Source organism: Corythoichthys intestinalis, chromosome 8, assembly GCF_030265065.1.
Source record: "Corythoichthys intestinalis isolate RoL2023-P3 chromosome 8, ASM3026506v1, whole genome shotgun sequence".
Taxonomy (NCBI): domain Eukaryota; kingdom Metazoa; phylum Chordata; class Actinopteri; order Syngnathiformes; family Syngnathidae; genus Corythoichthys; species Corythoichthys intestinalis.
In genome coordinates, this window is record NC_080402.1 from 3,469,698 (window position 1) to 3,494,128 (window position 24,431).

Consider the following 24,431-nt stretch of genomic DNA (forward strand, 5'->3'; position numbering starts at 1 on the left):
TATTTAACCGATCTAATATTTATTTACGAACAGAGCCTGGCCTCCCTCCGTCTTTGGGTCCGCCCGTCGGCTTGTTTGCTTGTTTGTTTCATTAATAGAAAAGCGCTTGTCGAAAATGTTTTAGTAAAATCACCCATCAAGATTTCATGGACGAACAATATATTTTTCATGCCGCATTTGAATCTCTCTGTTCGACAACATGGCGGCATGTATATTTTACTAAGCTCTAAACGAATAAGCCCTTTTTTTTCCCTCCCCGATCTTCTAATATGGAAATGAAGTACAAATACTTATGAAGTGGGGAAAGTACATTACATTAAAGACTTCATTTTTAATTTCCTGGAGTCTTACAATAACCCTGACCTGAAACTAACCCCCTTCCATCTTTTTTTTTTTTATCGAACCGACTGCAAAAACAAACTCTCAAACGCATCTCAGTTTCCCATAATAGAAGGTCGTTAAGCCAGAGGCTCTTATCTCCCTGGTTGTGTCTGCCGTGCTAGGCCGTCACCATTTTTTTTCCCATCGGGTGGGGTCGCTTTACACTACAAGTTACTTCCGTAATGCATTTTTCATGTACTTAATGTTGTAAAAATAGTGAGCCATTATTGTGTAATGGAAGTTTCCAACAAAAACAAATCGATGGCGATTAGTAGAAGGTTCCGAAAAAGTGATGATGACGGGATAAAATCATAGGCGGAATTTGACTTATGGGCCAAGGGGGGCACAACATGTTGATGACCCCAAAACGCAGTGTCAGTAATAAAATTAACTTACAAGAATATAATAATAAGTTGAAAATGAGCGTTTTTTTTGTTTCCTATCATTCTTGAGGGGAATTCTAAATCAGGCTGCTTAGGACTGCTATACTTTTCGCCAAGTTCGTCATCCGTTGAATATGGTATGCCCGCCGGTGTCGTGCCAATGTAGTTACCCTAGTCAAAATTGTATCCCCAGGGCGGAGCTCTATGGAGGTAAATTTGTGTCTTCATTATTCGATCAAAAAAAATAGTTTAAATTAGGGCTGTCAAAATTATCGCGTTAACGGGTGGTAATTAATGTTTTAAATTAATCACGTTAAAATATTTGATGCAATTAACGCACAAATGCCCCGCTCAAACAGATCAAAATGACAGAAAATTGTAATGTGTACTTGTTGTGTTTTTCGGAGTTTTATCGCCCTCTGCTGGCGCTTGGGTGCGACTGATTTTATAGGCTTCAGCACCCATGAGCATTGTGTAATTATTGACATGAACAATGGCGGGCTACTAGTTTATTTTTTGATTGAAAATTTTACAAATTTTATTAAAACGAAAACACTAAGAGGGTTTTTTATGCAAAATTTCTATAACTTGTAGTAACATTTATATTTTAAGAACTACAAGTCTTTCTATCCATGGATCACTATAACAGAATGTTAATAATTAATGGTAATGCCATCTTGTTGATTTATTGTTATAATAAACAAATACAGTACTTATGTACCGTATGTTGAATGTATATATCCATTTTGTGTCTTAGCTTTCCATTCCAGCAATAATTTACAGAAAAATATGGCATATTTTATAGATGGTTTGAATTGCGATTAATTGCGATTAATTACGATTAATTAATTTTTAAGCTGTAATTAACGCAATTAAAAAAATTTAATCGTTTGACACCCCTAGTTAAAATGCAAAAATAAATTTGAAACTCAAATGCAATTGAAAGCTATTTTTCTTTGATTTATTTATTTATTTATTATTGAAGACAATTTTTTTTAAAATTTTTTTTATTGAAGCAACTTTTTTGAGTGAAGTAATGTTGTTTTGCACTTGGGCCACCTTTTGGCTAGGACATTTGTGTCTTTTATTCGATCAAAAAAATAATTTGCTTCAAACAAAAAATCGCTTCAATAAAAAAAAAAAAAACATTTCAGTCATAGAAAAGAAGTTTTTGAATGCGAAAAAATATTTGACTCAAAAAGTTTTCTTTGTATTTAGCAATCGTTTTTGTGTTTGGACCATATTATGGGTAGGACATTTGTGTCTAAATCATTCAATCCCCCAAAAAGTTGCTTCAATCCAAAAAATACTTTCAAACAAAGAAAAAAATCATTTGAAATATAAAATTGCTCTCCTCTAATTTCTTTTTTTTTTAATTATATGCAAAGCAAATGACCGTCTAAGGTGCTCGTCACATGATCTGATCTGAAAATATCTTTTTTTGTTCATTTCATTCATTTTTGTTGTTTGCTTTATTGCTTTACAACTTTAATATATATACAGGAAAGTCAATTACATGCAATGACACTTTTCGGCCACCGGGGGGGGGGGGGGGCTGGCCCTGGCTCCCCCTTAAACTCCGCTTATGGATAAAATTGGGAAATAACACGATCGCTCCTTTTTAATCCTTTGGTGACATAATGGAAAGTCAAATCGATTTTCTACAGAATCTGTGGCGGACACGACTATGAAATGTAGTTCAGACCGTTAAGTGTATGCAAAATTCCCTGCTCTCTCGTCTCCGTGAGTCCGTGTCTCTGACTTTTCTCTCGTCATTCAACCAACGTAATAACGCACGCCTTTACATCGTCAGTAACTGCCAAGATGAAAAAAGTAATTAGATTACTCACTACTGGGAAAAAAAACGACGTTAGTAACACCGTTATACTCTTACGCTGTTATTAACAACACTGCAAGTTAGCCAAAAAACATTAGCATTATATAGCATTTAAGATAGCGGACGTTTGCTATGCAAGTTTGCCAATTTTTTAAAACTTTGGCATTATATAGCATTTTAGCGGATTTTTGCAATGCAAGTTAGCCAATTGCAACAATTGGCTAAATTGCATATAATGCTAATGTTTACCAGATAGTGTCTGGTGCACAATAAACAAAAATCTAGTAAACATTAGCATTATATAGAATTTAATCCAATGCACTTTTGCTATGCAAGTTAGCCGATTGCTGTAGACATTAGCACTATATAGCATTAAAGATAGCAGACTTTTGCAATGCAAGTCTGCCAGTTGTTGGAAACATTAGCGTTACATAGCATTTAAGGTAGCGGACCTGTACTATGCAAGTTAGCCAACTGTTGTAAACATTAGCATTATATATCATTTAAGCTAACGGACTTTTGCTATGCAAGTTAGCCAAGACATTTAGTATGGAGGCCCCGAAGAGACATCGGCAGAAATTAAATCACTTTAGGCCAGTGGTTCTTAACCTTGCTAAAGGTACCGAACCACATAAGTTTCCCATTTGGATTCACCGAACTCTTCAGAAGCAGATAATAAAGCTTTTTTTCCCCTCCAAATTCAAAACCGATATATCTACACTAGCAAGCTAATAATTTAGCAAATTCTCATTCAAAATTCTCCTCATTTTGACAGCATGTTTTATAATCAGGTCAAAATTTGAGACCGCGCTGCCCATTTGTCTGTTGTATTCCCTCGTACCAAGTGCAAGTCAACCTTCCACCGAGAAAACTAGTTCCTTCTCCCATCAGATCAAGGACTAGCAATTCAAAGAAATGGATTAAGCCTGTAAATTGGGAGCAAGTCAGTCCAAAATCTGGTCTAGAAAAGAAATTTTGCCTAGATTTAATCAGCGTACAAAAATAGGGCTCTGCGTTCCTTTACATTAAATTAACAAAATTTCATACTGTTTTCCGAAATTTCCGGGTTCGCGGTGCGTCGGCAACCAGCACACTTTTGCTCAATAGACGATGTCTTTTGATTAGAAAATGCAGAATAAATGAGATTTATTAATTACAATCCCACAAGAGCAGGCAACAAGTATCAAGAACAAGCATAATAAGTGGTAACGATGACGTTAGATCTAGTTTGTCAATCCCAGAATCCCCGCGTTACCGTTACAGCACAACAAACGGTTCCTTAACAATGAAAATTGCTTACCGTTGACAAATGAGCGGGGAGCCAACGCTCCGGCAAAGCGGCAAAGTAAAAAAACCAAGCGGCCCATACATAATCCTCTGACAGACTTCAGGGGGGTTGGGGAATCTCCCGACTCTTATAGGCACGTCTGACGCGGGGATGCGGGTGGCCACTCCTCGCCCCCATGAAGACGCACCACCCGAACTCGTGAGACCCCCCCCTCAAGGATATGAGACCCCCCCCCCCCCCCCCCCCCCCCGTTGAGGCTCCCAGCGGTTAAAGTAGAATGTTTATTTAAGTTCTCGTGAGATTCCCTCCTAACTATGGAACCCAAGCGCGTACTATGGTGCAAAACAAATCTTGTGAGTTTCCCTCCTAACTATGGAACCCAAGGTGAAAAACAATAACAAGTTGTTACAATCTAGGTCACAGAGGCAATCATATATCACAAAGGCATAATGTGCTAATGTTAAGGCATCACATAATATTTTCTCCCATCATATACCAATGTTATGTTTTATTTTTATTTTTTTAATGAAAAAAAAAAAAAAGCTTACTGTATGACCATCATTTTGTTGGATGGGATTGAAAATAAAATATAACCCCAGTGACATCCAACAATAAAGTGCAGTAATTTAATTTCTGTATTTCCTGGTGTTTTGAACACAATAGGTAAGTAATTTAAGTGCAAACTTTCAAAGTAAACAACTTACAAGCAAAAAATATTATATGCAGCAGCTCTAGAAAAAAAGAATTAAATTATTATTAATTAGTGTTATCATAAATAAATAATAGATTATGCTTTACCACTGGTATAACTGGGGGAATAAAATACGGCATTTTAGACAGACAGGTCTATAGTCATTACTTTAACCTTATACACAACAAAGTCATTCACTTATGCCTGTGCTTCCACATTTTTTATTCCTCATTGATGTCTATATCTTTTTTTGAAGGGCAGATTTTTCAAGATCAACTGATCCACATGTTCATGTTTAAGTAGACTGCGTTTCGTGGAAACAATATGCCCCCCTTTCCACCATTGTAGTGGGTTAATTTTGAGGGTTAAAAACTCACGATCTCCGTACCACTTCACACTAGCTCTGTCCCATGCGAACAGATCTAGCAGTCTTCGTTACTTCAAAATACGACTTGTTTTCCTGGGTGCGTTGAAAATCAATCGCTGCACGTAGCTGGCGTGGTGCGCAAAATGTCCATTGTTTTAGCATGTTGCTTCGTTGCCACTACTAGTTTCGTTTTGGGCTGTGAAGAAAACGCTACGGAGCGTGCGTTATAGTGGTTTTCTTAGCTCTCGCGTTGTTATGACACGCCCGTGACGACCGGGTAATGACGGCGACTACTAGCGGTTCTGCCGAACAGAATGGGAAGTTGAGGCAACCACGACGGCGGTCACAATCTAAGTGCGCTGTGTGGTGAATGACTCAAGCGCAGCATGTAAGGTAAAAGCTATATTATCATATTAAGTGATGCATTGAACTATGCATTAGAAGCCGATTCTTGTGCTCGCGATAGCCGAATTCTATCTCTACTATCGGTTCATTGAATATTTGATGGCTAGTTACTGTCGAATGGTAACTTTACTATCTATACAGCTGTATCCCTCACCTGTAAAACCGGATATCCGGTCGTATCGGTTTATCGTTCTCAAGCTTAGTAGAAACGTGATATAATCTTACATGTATGCTAATCTAACAACACCAGGTTTAATCTTCTGATTGTCCGTAGCAATTTTTTATTATTTTTTTTTCCACAGTGGGAATCAACTTTTCGATATCGATAACCATTTTGGGATGAAAATTAACACGGTATAACACAATTTCGGTTATATAGTTTATTGTCACACCTAGAGGTGTGCGAAATTCCCGATTCTTAGATTATTCGCGATTCGGCAGTGGAAGATTCGAGAACGATTCACAAAGATCCAAATTCCGATTATTGAATCATACCAGGTAAAACGGAAGTAAAACACAGTCAGCGCGGTCTTTGGGACGCAATGAGGAACGGACCGAGAGTAAATATCATGTTCAACTCATGCCGCTAGATTAAAAAAAACAATCATACCTGACTGCGGCTGACAGCCGCTACAAACAACGCCCAGATGCTAGTTGCTACAAACATACGGTTACAGTAGATATCATTTATATGTAGAACTAGATGCAAAATGACAGACGACGGCGGTGTTAGAACATGTATTATTGAACCGAGATGCTAAATAACAGACTTTCCGGCGTTAGTAAACAGCCACCATCTTAAAGCAGTACTAAAGCACTGACTTCTCTAGAAGGCTGTGTTGTAGCGAACCTAATTAACTTTTTATCTAAAATACTCCTAAATCGGCAGAATCTTGTCTTGAATCTATCTTTAAATGATGAAATAGTTTTAAAACTAAAAGTAGACAGAAGGGAAATTATGGAATAACGGGAGCAATTTTAACAACTATAACAGTTGATTCACAACATTAAATGACTTGAATGTAGTTTAAAGCTGCTGATACAGAATGGGGACTGGAGTATTTTATTTACTGTTATTTTTGTATATTTGTTTACTGTTATATGCTAACTTGATACTGAAATAGTAGTTTGGTTTAGCCTGAGAGGATTTTTGAACAATTTTGGAACTAATGTACAAAACATTTTTCTAAAAAAAGGAGGGGGGGTGCATCAATAATCGTTTTATAATCGAATCGGAGCCTCTGAATCGTAATCGTGATCGAATCGTTAGGTGCCCAAAGATTCCCAGCTCTAGTCACACCCCTATTACTGACCTGTCAACGCTGAGGGCACACAGGTTGAGTACGGTGATGCCCACTGAGGCTTTCTGGAGGAAGGGAACCAGTTTACAGAGAAATAGGCCAAAGTCGTTGTCATAAAATGGCCACCGAGACGCCAATAGCTGAAGGAGAAAAACAAACAGCAGACAATGACAATAAGTCGGCGTATCTCATTTTAACAAGGAAAGTAGTCAGACCGGTTAGCATTTTTCGTTTCATACCATGAAACGAAACTTCACAAAATTAGCTTCAATTTTCATTCCGATCCATTGGACCTCTATTGCTGTCAATGGGAAAAAGGAAGAGCTGCAGCTTCCTGGAGTCTCCTGTTGTTTACACCAGCTGTTTAGGTTTTCCCACAAGGAAGAGGAAAAACGCCCTCCGCCCCCCCACTGTTTTTGCTCTACGAGTGCCTTGATTATTTTAGGCCGCACCGTTACAGCTCGGAGGAAAAGGACATACAGTAAAAGAGGCTTCAAAGTGTTCCCGACGTCATTGTTTGAGTATTGGACGCAGAGTTTTTATTTTTTTTCTATCTTTCCGCCTTTAAGAGTCAGCGTGACACTTGTCTGGGAGTTTATCTTAACCTTCATGTTTTGTTTTTGTACCATTTTAGCCTTTTCAATTAAAATGCTTGCTTCAAGACAATTCATGCATTGATAACAATAGGTGTCCAATCCATTTGAACTTGGAGGGTTGTCTGTGATTATTCAAAGTATCGTTTTTGACATACAGTAGTGGAAACTTTGTTTTTTTGTAGTTAAACATTTGTTTTTGGGGTGCTGGAATGGATTTATGACTTGTCCATTCATTTTAATGGTAAAAGATGATTTGAGATATGAGTGTTTTGAGATATGATCAAGAGTTGTAAGTTATGAGCTTTAAACAGCTATCAAAAATGAACAACAAATTGTTGTTTTTGAGTAACAGATTGATTGTAAGACATTTCCATTAGTTTCGAGGGTGACATATGATTTGAGTTATGAGTGATTTGAGGTATGATCAACAATTTCATAAAAACTATGAGACAAAATTGTTTATTTTGGGTTATCTTTGGGGGTGCTGGAATGCATTTGTGACTTGTCCATTCAGTGGTGAAAAATGATTTGTGGTGAGTTTTTTGGGATATCATCAAGCGTTTTGAGTTATGAGCGTTGAAATGCTATCAAAACTGTCAACAAATTGCTTTTTTTTGGGTGCTAGAATGAATGTATGACAGTTCCATTCATTTCAATGGTAAAAGATGATTTGAGATATGAGTGTTTTGAGACATGATCAAGAGTTTTGGGCTATGAGCTTTAAACGGCTATCAAAAATGTACAACAAATTGTTGTTTTTGAGTAATAGAATGATCGTATGACATTTCCATCAGTTTCGAAGGTGACATATGATTTGAGTTATGAGTGATTTGAGGTATGATCAACAATTTCATAAAAAATATGAGACAAAATTGTTGTTTTTTTGTTGTTTTTTTGGGGGGGGGGGGGTGCTGGAATGCATTTGTGACTTGTCCATTCATTTTAATGGTAAAAGATGATTTGAGATATGAGTGTTTTGAGATATGATCAAGAGTTGTAAGTTATGAGCTTTAAACAGCTATCAAAAATGAACAACAAATTGTTGTTTTTGAGTAACAGATTGATTGTAAGACATTTCCATTAGTTTCGAGGGTGACATATGATTTGAGTTATGAGTGATTTGAGGTATGATCAACAATTTCATAAAAACTATGAGACAAAATTGTTTATTTTGGGTTATCTTTGGGGGTGCTGGAATGCATTTGTGACTTGTCCATTCAGTGGTGAAAAATGATTTGTGGTGAGTTTTTTGGGATATCATCAAGCGTTTTGTTATGAGCGTTGAAATGCTATCAAAACTGTCAACAAATTGCTTTTTTTTTGGGTGCTAGAATGAATGTATGACAGTTCCATTCATTTCAATGGTAAAAGATGATTTGAGATATGAGTGTTTTGAGACATGATCAAGAGTTTTGGGCTATGAGCTTTAAACGGCTATCAAAAATGTACAACAAATTGTTGTTTTTGAGTAATAGAATGATCGTATGACATTTCCATCAGTTTCGAAGGTGACATATGATTTGAGTTATGAGTGATTTGAGGTATGATCAACAATTTCATAAAAATATGAGACAAAATTGTTGTTTTTTTGTTGTTTTTTGGGGGGGGGGGGGCTGGAATGCATTTGTGACTTGTCCATTCATTTTAATGGTAAAAGATGATTTGAGATATGAGTGTTTTGAGATATGATCAAGAGTTGTAAGTTATGAGCTTTAAACAGCTATCAAAAATGAACAACAAATTGTTGTTTTTGAGTAACAGATTGATTGTAAGACATTTCCATTAGTTTCGAGGGTGACATATGATTTGAGTTATGAGTGATTTGAGGTATGATCAACAATTTCATAAAAACTATGAGACAAAATTGTTTATTTTGGGTTATCTTTGGGGGTGCTGGAATGCATTTGTGACTTGTCCATTCAGTGGTGAAAAATGATTTGTGGTGAGTTTTTTGGGATATCATCAAGCGTTTTGAGTTATGAGCGTTGAAATGCTATCAAAACTGTCAACAAATTGCTTTTTTTTGGGTGCTAGAATGAATGTATGACAGTTCCATTCATTTCAATGGTAAAAGATGATTTGAGATATGAGTGTTTTGAGACATGATCAAGAGTTTTGGGCTATGAGCTTTAAACGGCTATCAAAAATGTACAACAAATTGTTGTTTTTGAGTAATAGAATGATCGTATGACATTTCCATCAGTTTCGAAGGTGACATATGATTTGAGTTATGAGTGATTTGAGGTATGATCAACAATTTCATAAAAAATATGAGACAAAATTGTTGTTTTTTTGTTGTTTTTTGGGGGGGGGGGGTGCTGGAATGCATTTGTGACTTGTCCATTCATTTTAATGGTAAAAGATGATTTGAGATATGAGTGTTTTGAGATATGATCAAGAGTTGTAAGTTATGAGCTTTAAACAGCTATCAAAAATGAACAACAAATTGTTGTTTTTGAGTAACAGATTGATTGTAAGACATTTCCATTAGTTTCGAGGGTGACATATGATTTGAGTTATGAGTGATTTGAGGTATGATCAACAATTTCATAAAAACTATGAGACAAAATTGTTTATTTTGGGTTATCTTTGGGGGTGCTGGAATGCATTTGTGACTTGTCCATTCAGTGGTGAAAAATGATTTGTGGTGAGTTTTTTGGGATATCATCAAGCGTTTTGAGTTATGAGCGTTGAAATGCTATCAAAACTGTCAACAAATTGCTTTTTTTTTGGGTGCTAGAATGAATGTATGACAGTTCCATTCATTTCAATGGTAAAAGATGATTTGAGATATGAGTGTTTTGAGACATGATCAAGAGTTTTGGGCTATGAGCTTTAAACGGCTATCAAAAATGTACAACAAATTGTTGTTTTTGAGTAATAGAATGATCGTATGACATTTCCATCAGTTTCGAAGGTGACATATGATTTGAGTTATGAGTGATTTGAGGTATGATCAACAATTTCATAAAAAATATGAGACAAAATTGTTGTTTTTTTGTTGTTTTTTGGGGGGGGGGGTGCTGGAATGCATTTGTGACTTGTCCATTCATTTTAATGGTAAAAGATGATTTGAGATATGAGTGTTTTGAGATATGATCAAGAGTTGTAAGTTATGAGCTTTAAACAGCTATCAAAAATGAACAACAAATTGTTGTTTTTGAGTAACAGATTGATTGTAAGACATTTCCATTAGTTTCGAGGGTGACATATGATTTGAGTTATGAGTGATTTGAGGTATGATCAACAATTTCATAAAAACTATGAGACAAAATTGTTTATTTTGGGTTATCTTTGGGGGTGCTGGAATGCATTTGTGACTTGTCCATTCAGTGGTGAAAAATGATTTGTGGTGAGTTTTTTGGGATATCATCAAGCGTTTTGAGTTATGAGCGTTGAAATGCTATCAAAACTGTCAACAAATTGCTTTTTTTTGGGTGCTAGAATGAATGTATGACAGTTCCATTCATTTCAATGGTAAAAGATGATTTGAGATATGAGTGTTTTGAGACATGATCAAGAGTTTTGGGCTATGAGCTTTAAACGGCTATCAAAAATGTACAACAAATTGTTGTTTTTGAGTAATAGAATGATCGTATGACATTTCCATCAGTTTCGAAGGTGACATATGATTTGAGTTATGAGTGATTTGAGGTATGATCAACAATTTCATAAAAAATATGAGACAAAATTGTTGTTTTTTTGTTGTTTTTTGGGGGGGGGGGGTGCTGGAATGCATTTGTGACTTGTCCATTCATTTTAATGGTAAAAGATGATTTGAGATATGAGTGTTTTGAGATATGATCAAGAGTTGTAAGTTATGAGCTTTAAACAGCTATCAAAAATGAACAACAAATTGTTGTTTTTGAGTAACAGATTGATTGTAAGACATTTCCATTAGTTTCGAGGGTGACATATGATTTGAGTTATGAGTGATTTGAGGTATGATCAACAATTTCATAAAAACTATGAGACAAAATTGTTTATTTTGGGTTATCTTTGGGGGTGCTGGAATGCATTTGTGACTTGTCCATTCAGTGGTGAAAAATGATTTGTGGTGAGTTTTTTGGGATATCATCAAGCGTTTTGAGTTATGAGCGTTGAAATGCTATCAAAACTGTCAACAAATTGCTTTTTTTTTGGGTGCTAGAATGAATGTATGACAGTTCCATTCATTTCAATGGTAAAAGATGATTTGAGATATGAGTGTTTTGAGACATGATCAAGAGTTTTGGGCTATGAGCTTTAAACGGCTATCAAAAATGTACAACAAATTGTTGTTTTTGAGTAATAGAATGATCGTATGACATTTCCATCAGTTTCGAAGGTGACATATGATTTGAGTTATGAGTGATTTGAGGTATGATCAACAATTTCATAAAAAATATGAGACAAAATTGTTGTTTTTTTGTTGTTTTTTGGGGGGGGGGGGGCTGGAATGCATTTGTGACTTGTCCATTCATTTTAATGGTAAAAGATGATTTGAGATATGAGTGTTTTGAGATATGATCAAGAGTTGTAAGTTATGAGCTTTAAACAGCTATCAAAAATGAACAACAAATTGTTGTTTTTGAGTAACAGATTGATTGTAAGACATTTCCATTAGTTTCGAGGGTGACATATGATTTGAGTTATGAGTGATTTGAGGTATGATCAACAATTTCATAAAAACTATGAGACAAAATTGTTTATTTTGGGTTATCTTTGGGGGTGCTGGAATGCATTTGTGACTTGTCCATTCAGTGGTGAAAAATGATTTGTGGTGAGTTTTTTGGGATATCATCAAGCGTTTTGAGTTATGAGCGTTGAAATGCTATCAAAACTGTCAACAAATTGCTTTTTTTTGGGTGCTAGAATGAATGTATGACAGTTCCATTCATTTCAATGGTAAAAGATGATTTGAGATATGAGTGTTTTGAGACATGATCAAGAGTTTTGGGCTATGAGCTTTAAACGGCTATCAAAAATGTACAACAAATTGTTGTTTTTGAGTAATAGAATGATCGTATGACATTTCCATCAGTTTCGAAGGTGACATATGATTTGAGTTATGAGTGATTTGAGGTATGATCAACAATTTCATAAAAAATATGAGACAAAATTGTTGTTTTTTTGTTGTTTTTTGGGGGGGGGGGGTGCTGGAATGCATTTGTGACTTGTCCATTCATTTTAATGGTAAAAGATGATTTGAGATATGAGTGTTTTGAGATATGATCAAGAGTTGTAAGTTATGAGCTTTAAACAGCTATCAAAAATGAACAACAAATTGTTGTTTTTGAGTAACAGATTGATTGTAAGACATTTCCATTAGTTTCGAGGGTGACATATGATTTGAGTTATGAGTGATTTGAGGTATGATCAACAATTTCATAAAAACTATGAGACAAAATTGTTTATTTTGGGTTATCTTTGGGGGTGCTGGAATGCATTTGTGACTTGTCCATTCAGTGGTGAAAAATGATTTGTGGTGAGTTTTTTGGGATATCATCAAGCGTTTTGAGTTATGAGCGTTGAAATGCTATCAAAACTGTCAACAAATTGCTTTTTTTTTGGGTGCTAGAATGAATGTATGACAGTTCCATTCATTTCAATGGTAAAAGATGATTTGAGATATGAGTGTTTTGAGACATGATCAAGAGTTTTGGGCTATGAGCTTTAAACGGCTATCAAAAATGTACAACAAATTGTTGTTTTTGAGTAATAGAATGATCGTATGACATTTCCATCAGTTTCGAAGGTGACATATGATTTGAGTTATGAGTGATTTGAGGTATGATCAACAATTTCATAAAAAATATGAGACAAAATTGTTGTTTTTTTGTTGTTTTTTGGGGGGGGGGGTGCTGGAATGCATTTGTGACTTGTCCATTCATTTTAATGGTAAAAGATGATTTGAGATATGAGTGTTTTGAGATATGATCAAGAGTTGTAAGTTATGAGCTTTAAACAGCTATCAAAAATGAACAACAAATTGTTGTTTTTGAGTAACAGATTGATTGTAAGACATTTCCATTAGTTTCGAGGGTGACATATGATTTGAGTTATGAGTGATTTGAGGTATGATCAACAATTTCATAAAAACTATGAGACAAAATTGTTTATTTTGGGTTATCTTTGGGGGTGCTGGAATGCATTTGTGACTTGTCCATTCAGTGGTGAAAAATGATTTGTGGTGAGTTTTTTGGGATATCATCAAGCGTTTTGAGTTATGAGCGTTGAAATGCTATCAAAACTGTCAACAAATTGCTTTTTTTTGGGTGCTAGAATGAATGTATGACAGTTCCATTCATTTCAATGGTAAAAGATGATTTGAGATATGAGTGTTTTGAGACATGATCAAGAGTTTTGGGCTATGAGCTTTAAACGGCTATCAAAAATGTACAACAAATTGTTGTTTTTGAGTAATAGAATGATCGTATGACATTTCCATCAGTTTCGAAGGTGACATATGATTTGAGTTATGAGTGATTTGAGGTATGATCAACAATTTCATAAAAAATATGAGACAAAATTGTTGTTTTTTTGTTGTTTTTGGGGGGGGGGGGTGCTGGAATGCATTTGTGACTTGTCCATTCATTTTAATGGTAAAAGATGATTTGAGATATGAGTGTTTTGAGATATGATCAAGAGTTGTAAGTTATGAGCTTTAAACAGCTATCAAAAATGAACAACAAATTGTTGTTTTTGAGTAACAGATTGATTGTAAGACATTTCCATTAGTTTCGAGGGTGACATATGATTTGAGTTATGAGTGATTTGAGGTATGATCAACAATTTCATAAAAACTATGAGACAAAATTGTTTATTTTGGGTTATCTTTGGGGGTGCTGGAATGCATTTGTGACTTGTCCATTCAGTGGTGAAAAATGATTTGTGGTGAGTTTTTTGGGATATCATCAAGCGTTTTGAGTTATGAGCGTTGAAATGCTATCAAAACTGTCAACAAATTGCTTTTTTTTTGGGTGCTAGAATGAATGTATGACAGTTCCATTCATTTCAATGGTAAAAGATGATTTGAGATATGAGTGTTTTGAGACATGATCAAGAGTTTTGGGCTATGAGCTTTAAACGGCTATCAAAAATGTACAACAAATTGTTGTTTTTGAGTAATAGAATGATCGTATGACATTTCCATCAGTTTCGAAGGTGACATATGATTTGAGTTATGAGTGATTTGAGGTATGATCAACAATTTCATAAAAAATATGAGACAAAATTGTTGTTTTTTTGTTGTTTTTTGGGGGGGGGTGCTGGAATGCATTTGTGACTTGTCCATTCATTTTAATGGTAAAAGATGATTTGAGATATAAGTGTTTTGAGATATGATCAAGAGTTGTAAGTTATGAGCTTTAAACAGCTATCAAAAATGAACAACAAATTGTTGTTTTTGAGTAACAGATTGATTGTAAGACATTTCCATTAGTTTCGAGGGTGACATATGATTTGAGTTATGAGTGATTTGAGGTATGATCAACAATTTCATAAAAACTATGAGACAAAATTGTTTATTTTGGGTTATCTTTGGGGGTGCTGGAATGCATTTGTGACTTGTCCATTCAGTGGTGAAAAATGATTTGTGGTGAGTTTTTTGGGATATCATCAAGCGTTTTGAGTTATGAGCGTTGAAATGCTATCAAAACTGTCAACAAATTGCTTTTTTTTTGGGTGCTAGAATGAATGTATGACAGTTCCATTCATTTCAATGGTAAAAGATGATTTGAGATATGAGTGTTTTGAGACATGATCAAGAGTTTTGAGTTATGAGCTTTAAACGGCTATCAAAAATGTACAACAAATTGTTGTTTTTGAGTAATAGAATGATCGTATGACATTTCCATCAGTTTCGAAGGTGACATATGATTTGAGTTATGAGTGATTTGAGGTATGATCAACAATTTCATAAAAAATATGAGACAAAATTGTTGTTTTTTTGTTGTTTTTTTTGGGGGGGGTGCTGGAATGCATTTGTGACTTGTCTATTCAGTGGTGAAAAATTATTTGTGGTGAGTGTTTTGGGATATGATCAAGCATTTTGAGTTATGAGCATTAAACTGCTATCAAAACTGTCAACAAATTGCTGTTTTTTGGGTGCTAGAATGAATGTATGACCGTTCCATTCATTTTAATGGTGAAAGATGATTTGAGAGATGAGCGTTTTGAGACATGATCAAGAGTTTTGAGTTATGAGCTTTAAACGGCTATCAAAAATGTACAACAAACTGTTGTATTTGAGTAATAGAATAATTGGATGACATTTCCATTAGTTTTGAGGGTGACATGATTTGAGTTATGAGTGATTTGAGGTATGATCAACAATTTCATCAAAAATATGAGACAAAATTGTTTATTTTGGGTTTTCTTTGGGGGTGCTGGAATGCATTTATGACTTGTCTAGTCAGTGGTGAAAAATTATTTGTGGTGAGTGTTTTGGGATATGATCAAGCGTTTTGAGTTATGAGCGTTAAACTGCTATCAAAACTGTCAACAAATTGCTGTTTTTTGGGTGCTAGAATGAATGTATGACAGTTCCATTAATTTCAAGGGTGAAACATGATTTGAGTTATGAGTGTTTTGAGGTATGAGCAGCACTCATCAAAAACATGCTATAAATTTTTTTGGGGGGGGTGCTGGAATCTATTTATGACATGTCCAATCATTGAAAGATGATTTGAGATATGAGTTTTTTGAGATATGATCGAGCTTATTGAGTTATGAGCGTTAAACTGCTAATCAAAAATGTACAACAAATTGTTTTTTGGGTGCTAGATTAAATGTATGTCATTTCCATTAATACCAAGGGTGAAATATGACTTCAGTTATGAGTGTTTTGAGTTATGATCAACTCTTTCATCAAAAATATGCTACAAAATTGTTTATTTTTGGGGTGCTGAAATGGATTTGACTTGTCCATTCAATTCAATGGTGAAAAATGATTTGAGATATGAGTGTTTTGAGTGATGAGCGTTAAACTGCTATCAAAAATGTCCAACAAATTGTTCTTTTTTTGGGTGCTAGAACGAATGTATGACATTTCCATTCATTTCGAGGGTGACATATGATTTGAGTTACACTAAATCATTATCATTTTACACCAAACTCCAAAAATGGGCCGGACAAAATTATTGCCACCCTCAGCCTAATACTTGGTAGCACAACATTTAGACAAAATTACTGTGATCATCATCATCAAGTCCTTTTTTCTTTTATCCATGCTCAATGTGGTACACACAAGGACACAGTAAAGAGGTTGAGTCAACTTTAGTCCATTTTAACTGACTCCAAGTGGGATTTAGTTATTGCCACCACCTGTTATGTGCCACAGGTAAGAAACACGTGCTGTTAATTACACAAATGCAAGAAGCATCACATGATATTTCAAAGGGTGCCAATACTTTTGTCCGGCCCATTTTTGGAGTTTTTTTTATTTTTTGCAAAACTGACAGAATTGCAGAGGTGCCAATACTTTTGGCCAGCAGCGTGTGAGACTTTTGAGTTATGATCAACACTTTCATGAAAAATCTGCTAAAGAATTGGGTTTTTTTTGGGGTGCAGGAATGGATTTACGACTTGTCTATTCATTTCAGTGGTGAATGATGATTTGAGATATGAGTATTTTGAGATATGATTGAGAGTTATGAGCTTGAAACTATCAAAAATGTACAACAAAATGTTTGTTTTTTTGAGTAATAGAATGAATGTATGACATTTCCGTTCATTTCAAGGGTGAAATATGATTTGGGTTATGAGTGTTTTGAGTTTTGATCAACGCTTTCATCAAAAATATGCTACAAAATTATTTGGTTGTTGGGTGCTAGAATGGATTTATGAGTTGTCCATTCATTTCAATGGTGAAGAGGATTTGAGATATGAGTGTTTTGAGATATGATTAAAACTTTCATTATACAATATGCTACACATTTGTTGTTTTTGGGGCGGTAGAATAAATTTGACGTTTCCATTCGTTTTAATGAAGTAAAATTTATTATTATCGTATGTGTTTATATCAATTGTGATATTAGAATGTAATACAAAGTCTTTATTTTCATCCTTCAGAGTACAACAATATGAGAACATTTGAGACAAGTCATCGCCAAAACAATCCGTGAATCGTCAACCATCAAAATAACCCTTTGGGATAGCTCTTCTAATATGAACACCAATTACTGGTATATCAAGCAAAATCGCGGTTCAACTTGACCACAGTGTTACTTTAAACCCCCACTCAACTACAACTACTGCCGCAGTGCTGACATCGGCATCTTCATACTGGACAGCCGTGTGAACAAGCCTTTTAATTGCTCGCTTGTATACAAAAAGTACAGTCTCTGGAGTGCCTGCTCGCCCATTAAGGGTGAAACGTTACAGACGGGAAGGGCGCAAATAGACGGGAAAGCGCAATCAGTCGGTCGGCCGTTATCTCATCGCCTCCCCTCCTCCCTCGTGCGGCCACGGCGGGCGATGAGAGGTGCTGGGATACGCCGAGCTAAAACAAACACGGGAATCAGGACTCCGACCGCATATGCGTGCGTGTCGCCTTGAGCTGACCTGGGACATTAGTCACTATCCTTATCTGGACAACTTATGAAAATAGACACTGCAGGAGTATAAATCATCATTTTAAGCGGGGAAAAAACAGTCAAAAGGAATGATTTGTTAAACCCTGAGGACTTGTTTGATTTTATGACTTTTAGCTTTTTTTTTCGACATACAAACATGTAGATTTTTATATGCCGCTTCAGTCCTTAACTCTTTCGTCCGGGAATCTCCCAGTCAAAATGGATTGGACGTCTCCCGGGGTCAATGGCGGATAGTTAATTACTAAAAGCATACAAATATGGTAGTTAAAATTTGTATAAAATGTTAATTTGGATTTTTTTAAAAACAACAATCAAATGGAAAAAGTTTTTTTTTTTTTTTTTTAATGTATGTGAATATGAAATATAATCCGTATCTACATGGATGAGGTGACTTAAGAGTTTAATGATAATAATTCAAAACACTTGTACAGTGAGGCAAATAAGTATTTAGTCAACCACCAATTGTGCAAGTTCTCCTACTTGAAAAGATTAGAGAGGCCTGTAATTGTCAACATGGGTAAACCTTAACCTTGAGAGGCAGAATGTGGACAAAAAAGAAAATCCCATTGTTTGATTTTTAAAGAAGTTATTTCCAAATTCGCGTGGAAAATAAGTATTTGGTCACTTACAAACAAGCAAGATTTCTGGCTGTCAAAGAGGTCTAACTTCTAACGTGGCCCAACGAGGCTTCACTCGTTACCTGTATTAATGGCACCTGTTTTAACTCTTTATCGATATAAAAGACACCTGTCCACAACCTCAGTCAGTCACACTCCAAACTCCACTATGGCCAAGACCAAAGAGCTGTCGAAGGACACCATAGACAAAATTGTAGACCTGCACCAGGCTAGGAAGACTAAATCTGCAATAGGTAAAACACTCGGTGTAAAGAAATCAACTGTGGGAGCAATTATTAGAAAATGGAAGACATACAAGACCACTGATAATCTCCCTCGATCTGGGGCTCCATGCAAGATCTCACCCCTTGGCGTCAAAATGATAACACGAACGGTGAGCAAAAATCCCAGAACCACACGGGGGGACCTAGTGAATAACCTACAGAGAGCTGGGACCACAGTAACTAAGGCTACTATCAGTAGCACAATGCTCCGCCAGGGGAATCAAATCCTGCACTGCCAGACGTGTCCCCCTGCTGAAGAAAGTACACGTCCAGGCCCGTCTGCGGTTCGCTAGAGAGCATTTGGATGATCCAGAAGAGGACTGGGAGAATGTGTTATGGTCAGATGAAACGAAAATAGAACTTTTTGGTAGAAACACAGGTTCTCGTGTTTGGAGGAAAAAGAATACTGAATTGCACCATACCCACTGTGAAGAATGGGAGTGGAAACATCATACTTTGGGGCTGTTTTTCTGCAAAGGGACCAGGACGACTGATCTGTGTAAAAGAAAGAATGAATGAATGGGGCCATGTATCGAGAGATTTCGAGTGAAAATCTCCTTGTCTTTCAGCATGACAATGATCCCAAACACACAGCCAGGGCAACAAAGCAGTGGCTTGGTAATAAGCATTTCAAGGTCCTGGAGTGGCCTAGCCAGTCTCCAGATCTCAACCCCATAGAAAATCTGTGGAGGGAGTTGAAATTTGGTGTTGCCTAATGACAGCCCCAAAACATGACTGCTCCAGAGGAGATCTGCATGGAGGAATGGGCCAAAATACCAGCAACAGTGTGTGAAAATCTTGTGTAGAGTTGCAGAAAACGTTTGGCCTCTGTTATTGCCAACAAAGGGTACATAACAAAGTACGGAGATGAACTTTTGGTATTGACCAAATACTTATTTTCCACCATGATTTGCAGATAAATTCTTTAAAAATCATAATTTTTTTCCCCTCATTCTGTCTCTCATGGTTGAGGTTTACCCATGTTGACAATTACAGGCCTCTCTAATGCTTTCAAATGGGAGAACTTGCACAATTAGTGGTTGACTAAATACTTATTTGCCCCACGTTACGTTTGATCATGAACAGAAATGTAGAAAAGTTCTTCTCAGACACATCCTGCCATGTTAGCTGCACAACAACAGCTCTCTGTTTACGTCTTCGCCGTATAGTGAAGCATTATTTTACGCCATATTCGAGTTGACCATGTGGCAGCTATGCACTCCTCCGACGTCGGCCGGTTTGTCCAGCGGTACTCTCCCGCTACTTCTCTCCTGTCCGTAGCAGTGGAACGATCTGTAACTTGCTCGCCGAGGGCGGGTTGCTGATCAGTGAAGACAATCGACGAAGCCGATCGACTACCCCGCCGCCGTGTGACATGTACGGGCTAGTTTTGTGGGATTTTTCGCTTCGAAAAGCAAAAATAAGACTTTGAGACGTCACTCGGCTCGGGTTAGCATGTCTGCTAGCTGTCACGCCTCTTGGTTTGTTTACATTCTCCGAAGCCGGGGCAGGGAAATGACAAAAGCCTGGCCAACTACGATGGCATAAAATATCGTTTGGGAGGTGCCACAGTCAAGGTGAAATCAACAGTTTTGACAGTTATGGAGTAATTTTGCCATGTCGTACTGAATGAATGCTTTTTTATAATTTCATATTCCATTTAGCACAAGACTGTTATTTGTCATGACCATACCATTTATTTAGCAATTGGGGGGAAAAAATACTTTGATGAAAAGAATATATTGTAAAAAATATTAGAATAGAGACTGAAACAATTACATTTTGCAGCTCTCTTTGTCGCATTTTCCTTTTTCTGAATAATTCCTCCTCAATGGTCTGAATTCTAAATCAGATGAAACCATGACCCTGCCGACGTCATCCTCTTGTTGGGGACGCTAGAGCCCTATAATGGTAGGCGTGGCTAAACGGCAGATTAGAAGACTAATTTCTCGTCATCTGCGCTTTGCCAAATTGTTGTACAGTATATAGTCGAATAGTCTCAAAATATGATTCCAATTCACATAATAATGCTATTTAAGTCTTTTTAAAAAAAAATTTATCCTGTCGTACGCACTTTAAATCGTGATAAATATGTTAAGATGTGACACTATCATGTAAAAACCTGGTAGTGTTATGCAGAGGCGTAGCAAGGGTCCCCGGGGGCCCCAGGCAACAAGCAACATGGGGCCCTTCGAGCGTGTGCAAGTAAGGGGGACAGTTTGACTTGGAGCAATAGAAGAAAGACTAGCAACACAAAAATACCACCATCGGATGCGGAGGTTTGTATGAAATCAGTAGTCAGATTGGCCCTACGACCCACCAAATTCAAATTATTCCGTAAAAAACGCGGATTGGTGGACTACCGACCGAAATGAGTATTAAATTGTTTAGGATTATTTTAAATGCATATATGTTATATTTTTCATAGAGTATTCAACGAGGAATACGAAAGACCCATTAATAGACTTTTTGGGGGAAAATCACCATATGTTTAAGTAAACACATGAATAATGAGGAGGCCTGTGAAAATCAGCGTAAAGCAACTCGGCAAGGACTTTCCAGAGAGTATTTGGTGAGTCGCTCTTTAAAAAAATCATGTGGTATTAATAGCTGATTAGACTTTCTTAAACATGTATAATCTATGTGACATGGTAAATGCTGATTGGGATTGATAACAGAATCGTTAGATAATCTGCTAAATGATTCCATGGTATTGAAACTCCCTACACTTGTGGCTGGGACAGTGCAGTAAAGCTGCGTGTGCTAAATCTGTTGGCCCTCTGGGGGGCCCTGCTGGCTGGGGGCCCTAGGCAATTGCCTGGTTTGCCTAATGGGACGCGACGCCTCTGGTGTTTTGTAAAAACTTGATACTGTCATATACAAACGTGATACTGTTAAGTAAAAATGTGAAATTTATTATGTAAAAACATGAAACATCTAAAAAAGTGTTCTCATGTAAGAAATTTGATAACTCCCATGTAAAAATGTGATACTATTATGCACAAATGTGATACTATTAAGAAAAAATTGGATAGATATCATGTAAAAACTTGATACATGTAAAAATGTGATACTATTACGTAAAATTGTGATACCCTCATGTAAAAACGTAATAACTATCACGTAAAAAAGTGATACCGGACCTTTTTTTTTTTTTTGAATGGCAGCAATACACTTCCCCGATATAAGGCAGAAAACACAGACAAGACTGAAAAAGCAGTTTCTGATCTTGCACTCCTCTTTAAAAGAAACTGCTGTATTTTAAGCTAAAACAGCTGTTGTTTGATAGAACAATATGTCTATATGCTGCCATAGCAGATTCATGGTACATAAAGCCCCCAAACTATTTTTAATTTGTCCGTTTTACCCTGAAAACCCCCGTTTACAGACGTCGCGCAACCGCTTTTTTCAACCCAGCCATAAAACAAAGGTAATTAATTATATTTATTATTGAAAACGTCTGTGGTTTTTAGCTTAGACTCATTCATTGATGTCTCATGTTTCGTTTAAAATAAAAAACGACTTTAAAAAAATTATTCACTCACATATTTTAAACTTTTAAACAAATTATGTCACAATGAAAAAAATGGCGTCTGTAAAATGGTCACAGATATCTACCTCATAACTATTGCTTAACTGTATTTTTTTTGTTACTGTCACATTTTCTCCGATATGTTAGATGATAAATAATTGATCCAAACAAAAAAAAAGTTGAAAAAAAAGTTTAAAAGGATAAATATATGAAAAAGAAAATCTCGACCACTCCTTGATGTCTGTGATTTCTGCATCGCGACCCTTGTTATATAACCATGTTTCACCCATAAAATCCCCCAAAAATCCATTCACAGCTGTGTCTTGACACTCAGTGATACATGCTACATGGAGTTTTTGGATTGAAACTAAGTAGGTACGCGATAATATCTCGTTAAAGTCATGGCGTCTGTAATTCTGTTCTCGCGTGCTCTCACCTCCAGGTAGGGTTTTGCTGTTTAAAAAATATTTTTTTTGTATAAATGCCCTCCTGCTCAAAATTTTTCTTCCCCCAGAAAATTGAGATTTTAAGCTTTCCAATGATGTATCACACATGCATATTGGACAATTTTGAAAGTTGGCTACATTGGGGGTCTCAGAGCGGAACTTCAAGTCACCTGAGTGTTTTCCGCCATAAGCATATTTACTGTTAAGAATATTGAAACGATTTTTAGGTCAACAACATCGACCAAGTGCGCTGATCTCATTCCTAAAATGGTGCATTGCTACCATCTGCTGGCGCTTGTGCGAAAGTAATATTGATAAAGCTAATCAAGAATATCCAACCTTGTACACGTTGATGGGAATATCGATGACGATGTAGATGAGGTCCCCCAAGGCCAGGCTGGCGATGAGCGCGTTGGGCCCGTTCCTCATGCACTTGTGCTGGTATATGATCCTCAGCAAGGTTGCGTTGCCCACCAATCCCACCACAAACACCACCACGGAAATCAGCGTGTTGATGTATTTGAAGTAGCCGTTAACGGAGGTGCTCACCGAGCACATGGGCGGCGGGAAGGGCCGCCTCTCCACCGAGGCATTGCCCGAAACGGTGGCGGCGGCGGGCCGGAGAGTGGTGTAGCGCTGGAGATATCCCGGTCCGGCGAGCTCCTCCTCGGCTCCGGCGCTGTTTATCTGGCACATTCCTCTGGCCGCCACGCAGGCCATTAGCAGGAACGCGCGCAAGGCCGCGTCGCCCATTATGGAACGCCGTCTGCGCTTTGATTCCGCTCCTCGGTTATCACTGCAGCAACAAAAAGAAAAAATTAAATGCTAGAATACTTTATGTGCAAGCGAGCTTTTTGATATTCCGTCTTTGTGTTGTGTTGGAGGCATGCAGGCAGAACAAAAGACTGAACAGATCCAAAACAGAGAAAACAACGTGACTACTTCAATGTTAAATTGAAGCCAGATTTGAACAAAACTGTATATTAAAGTGTGCACACGCCATATTTGAATTCTCATAATTCCCTCCCATTAAATTAGGGCTACAGCTATCGAATATTTTAGTAATCAAGTAATCGACTGAAAATTCTATCGATTCATCGAGTAATCGGATAAAACAAATATATTTTTAGGAGAAGAGCAATTATAAATATACATGAGAAAACAAGACATTTCATCATTGTCTTTATTTTCGATGTATATTGTTGAAAACAGCCAACAATTGCATCTCAGTTGTAACTAGAATAAAAAAAAAAAGACTAATTCACTGCTTTCACTCAAAAACCTTTAGATCTTATTAAAAAAAATATATATATATACCTAAAAATGCCGTTACGCTTGATAACACACATCACTTAAAAGTTAGCATTTTTTCCCCATGTGTTTCAATTGAATTTCTATTTGTGTCAAGCCATTTTTAAGTTCGTTAAGTTTTAAGTTAGTCTAAACTGTAAGTCCTGATAGGATTTTGAGTTTTTGCAGTGTTCAAAATAAATGTATTTGCGCACATTAGGGACCAGTGCTACTTGGTGTTTTATCCAGCAATGACTACTGAGCTAAAATTGATAGTTAGCATTATTAAGTTTTTATTTTACACCCTCATCACTCCACAACGCTATGTAATGTTAAAGCCTGTATGTAAGACACGTTAGCCACGCATCGAAAGTGGTCATAATTAATAGAAACCTAGCCCTCCGCAGGGCTAACGTTACGTGAGCTAGTGAAAGTA

The 24,431-nt window shown here is 36.6% G+C and overlaps 1 protein-coding gene across 1 annotated transcript in view; it reads right to left on the reverse strand.

Moving 5' to 3' along the window:
* Positions 1-24,431, reverse strand: part of ednraa (endothelin receptor type Aa) — a 50,680-nt gene that overhangs the window by 16,891 nt on the left and 9,358 nt on the right. The window contains exons 2-3 of the mRNA XM_057844429.1: positions 23,045-23,501; positions 6,666-6,793 (exon numbers count right to left, since the gene is read on the reverse strand). Coding sequence (XP_057700412.1) covers positions 6,666-6,793; positions 23,045-23,458 — 542 coding nt within the window. The 5' untranslated portion in view covers positions 23,459-23,501. The remainder of the gene's footprint in view (positions 1-6,665; positions 6,794-23,044; positions 23,502-24,431) is intronic.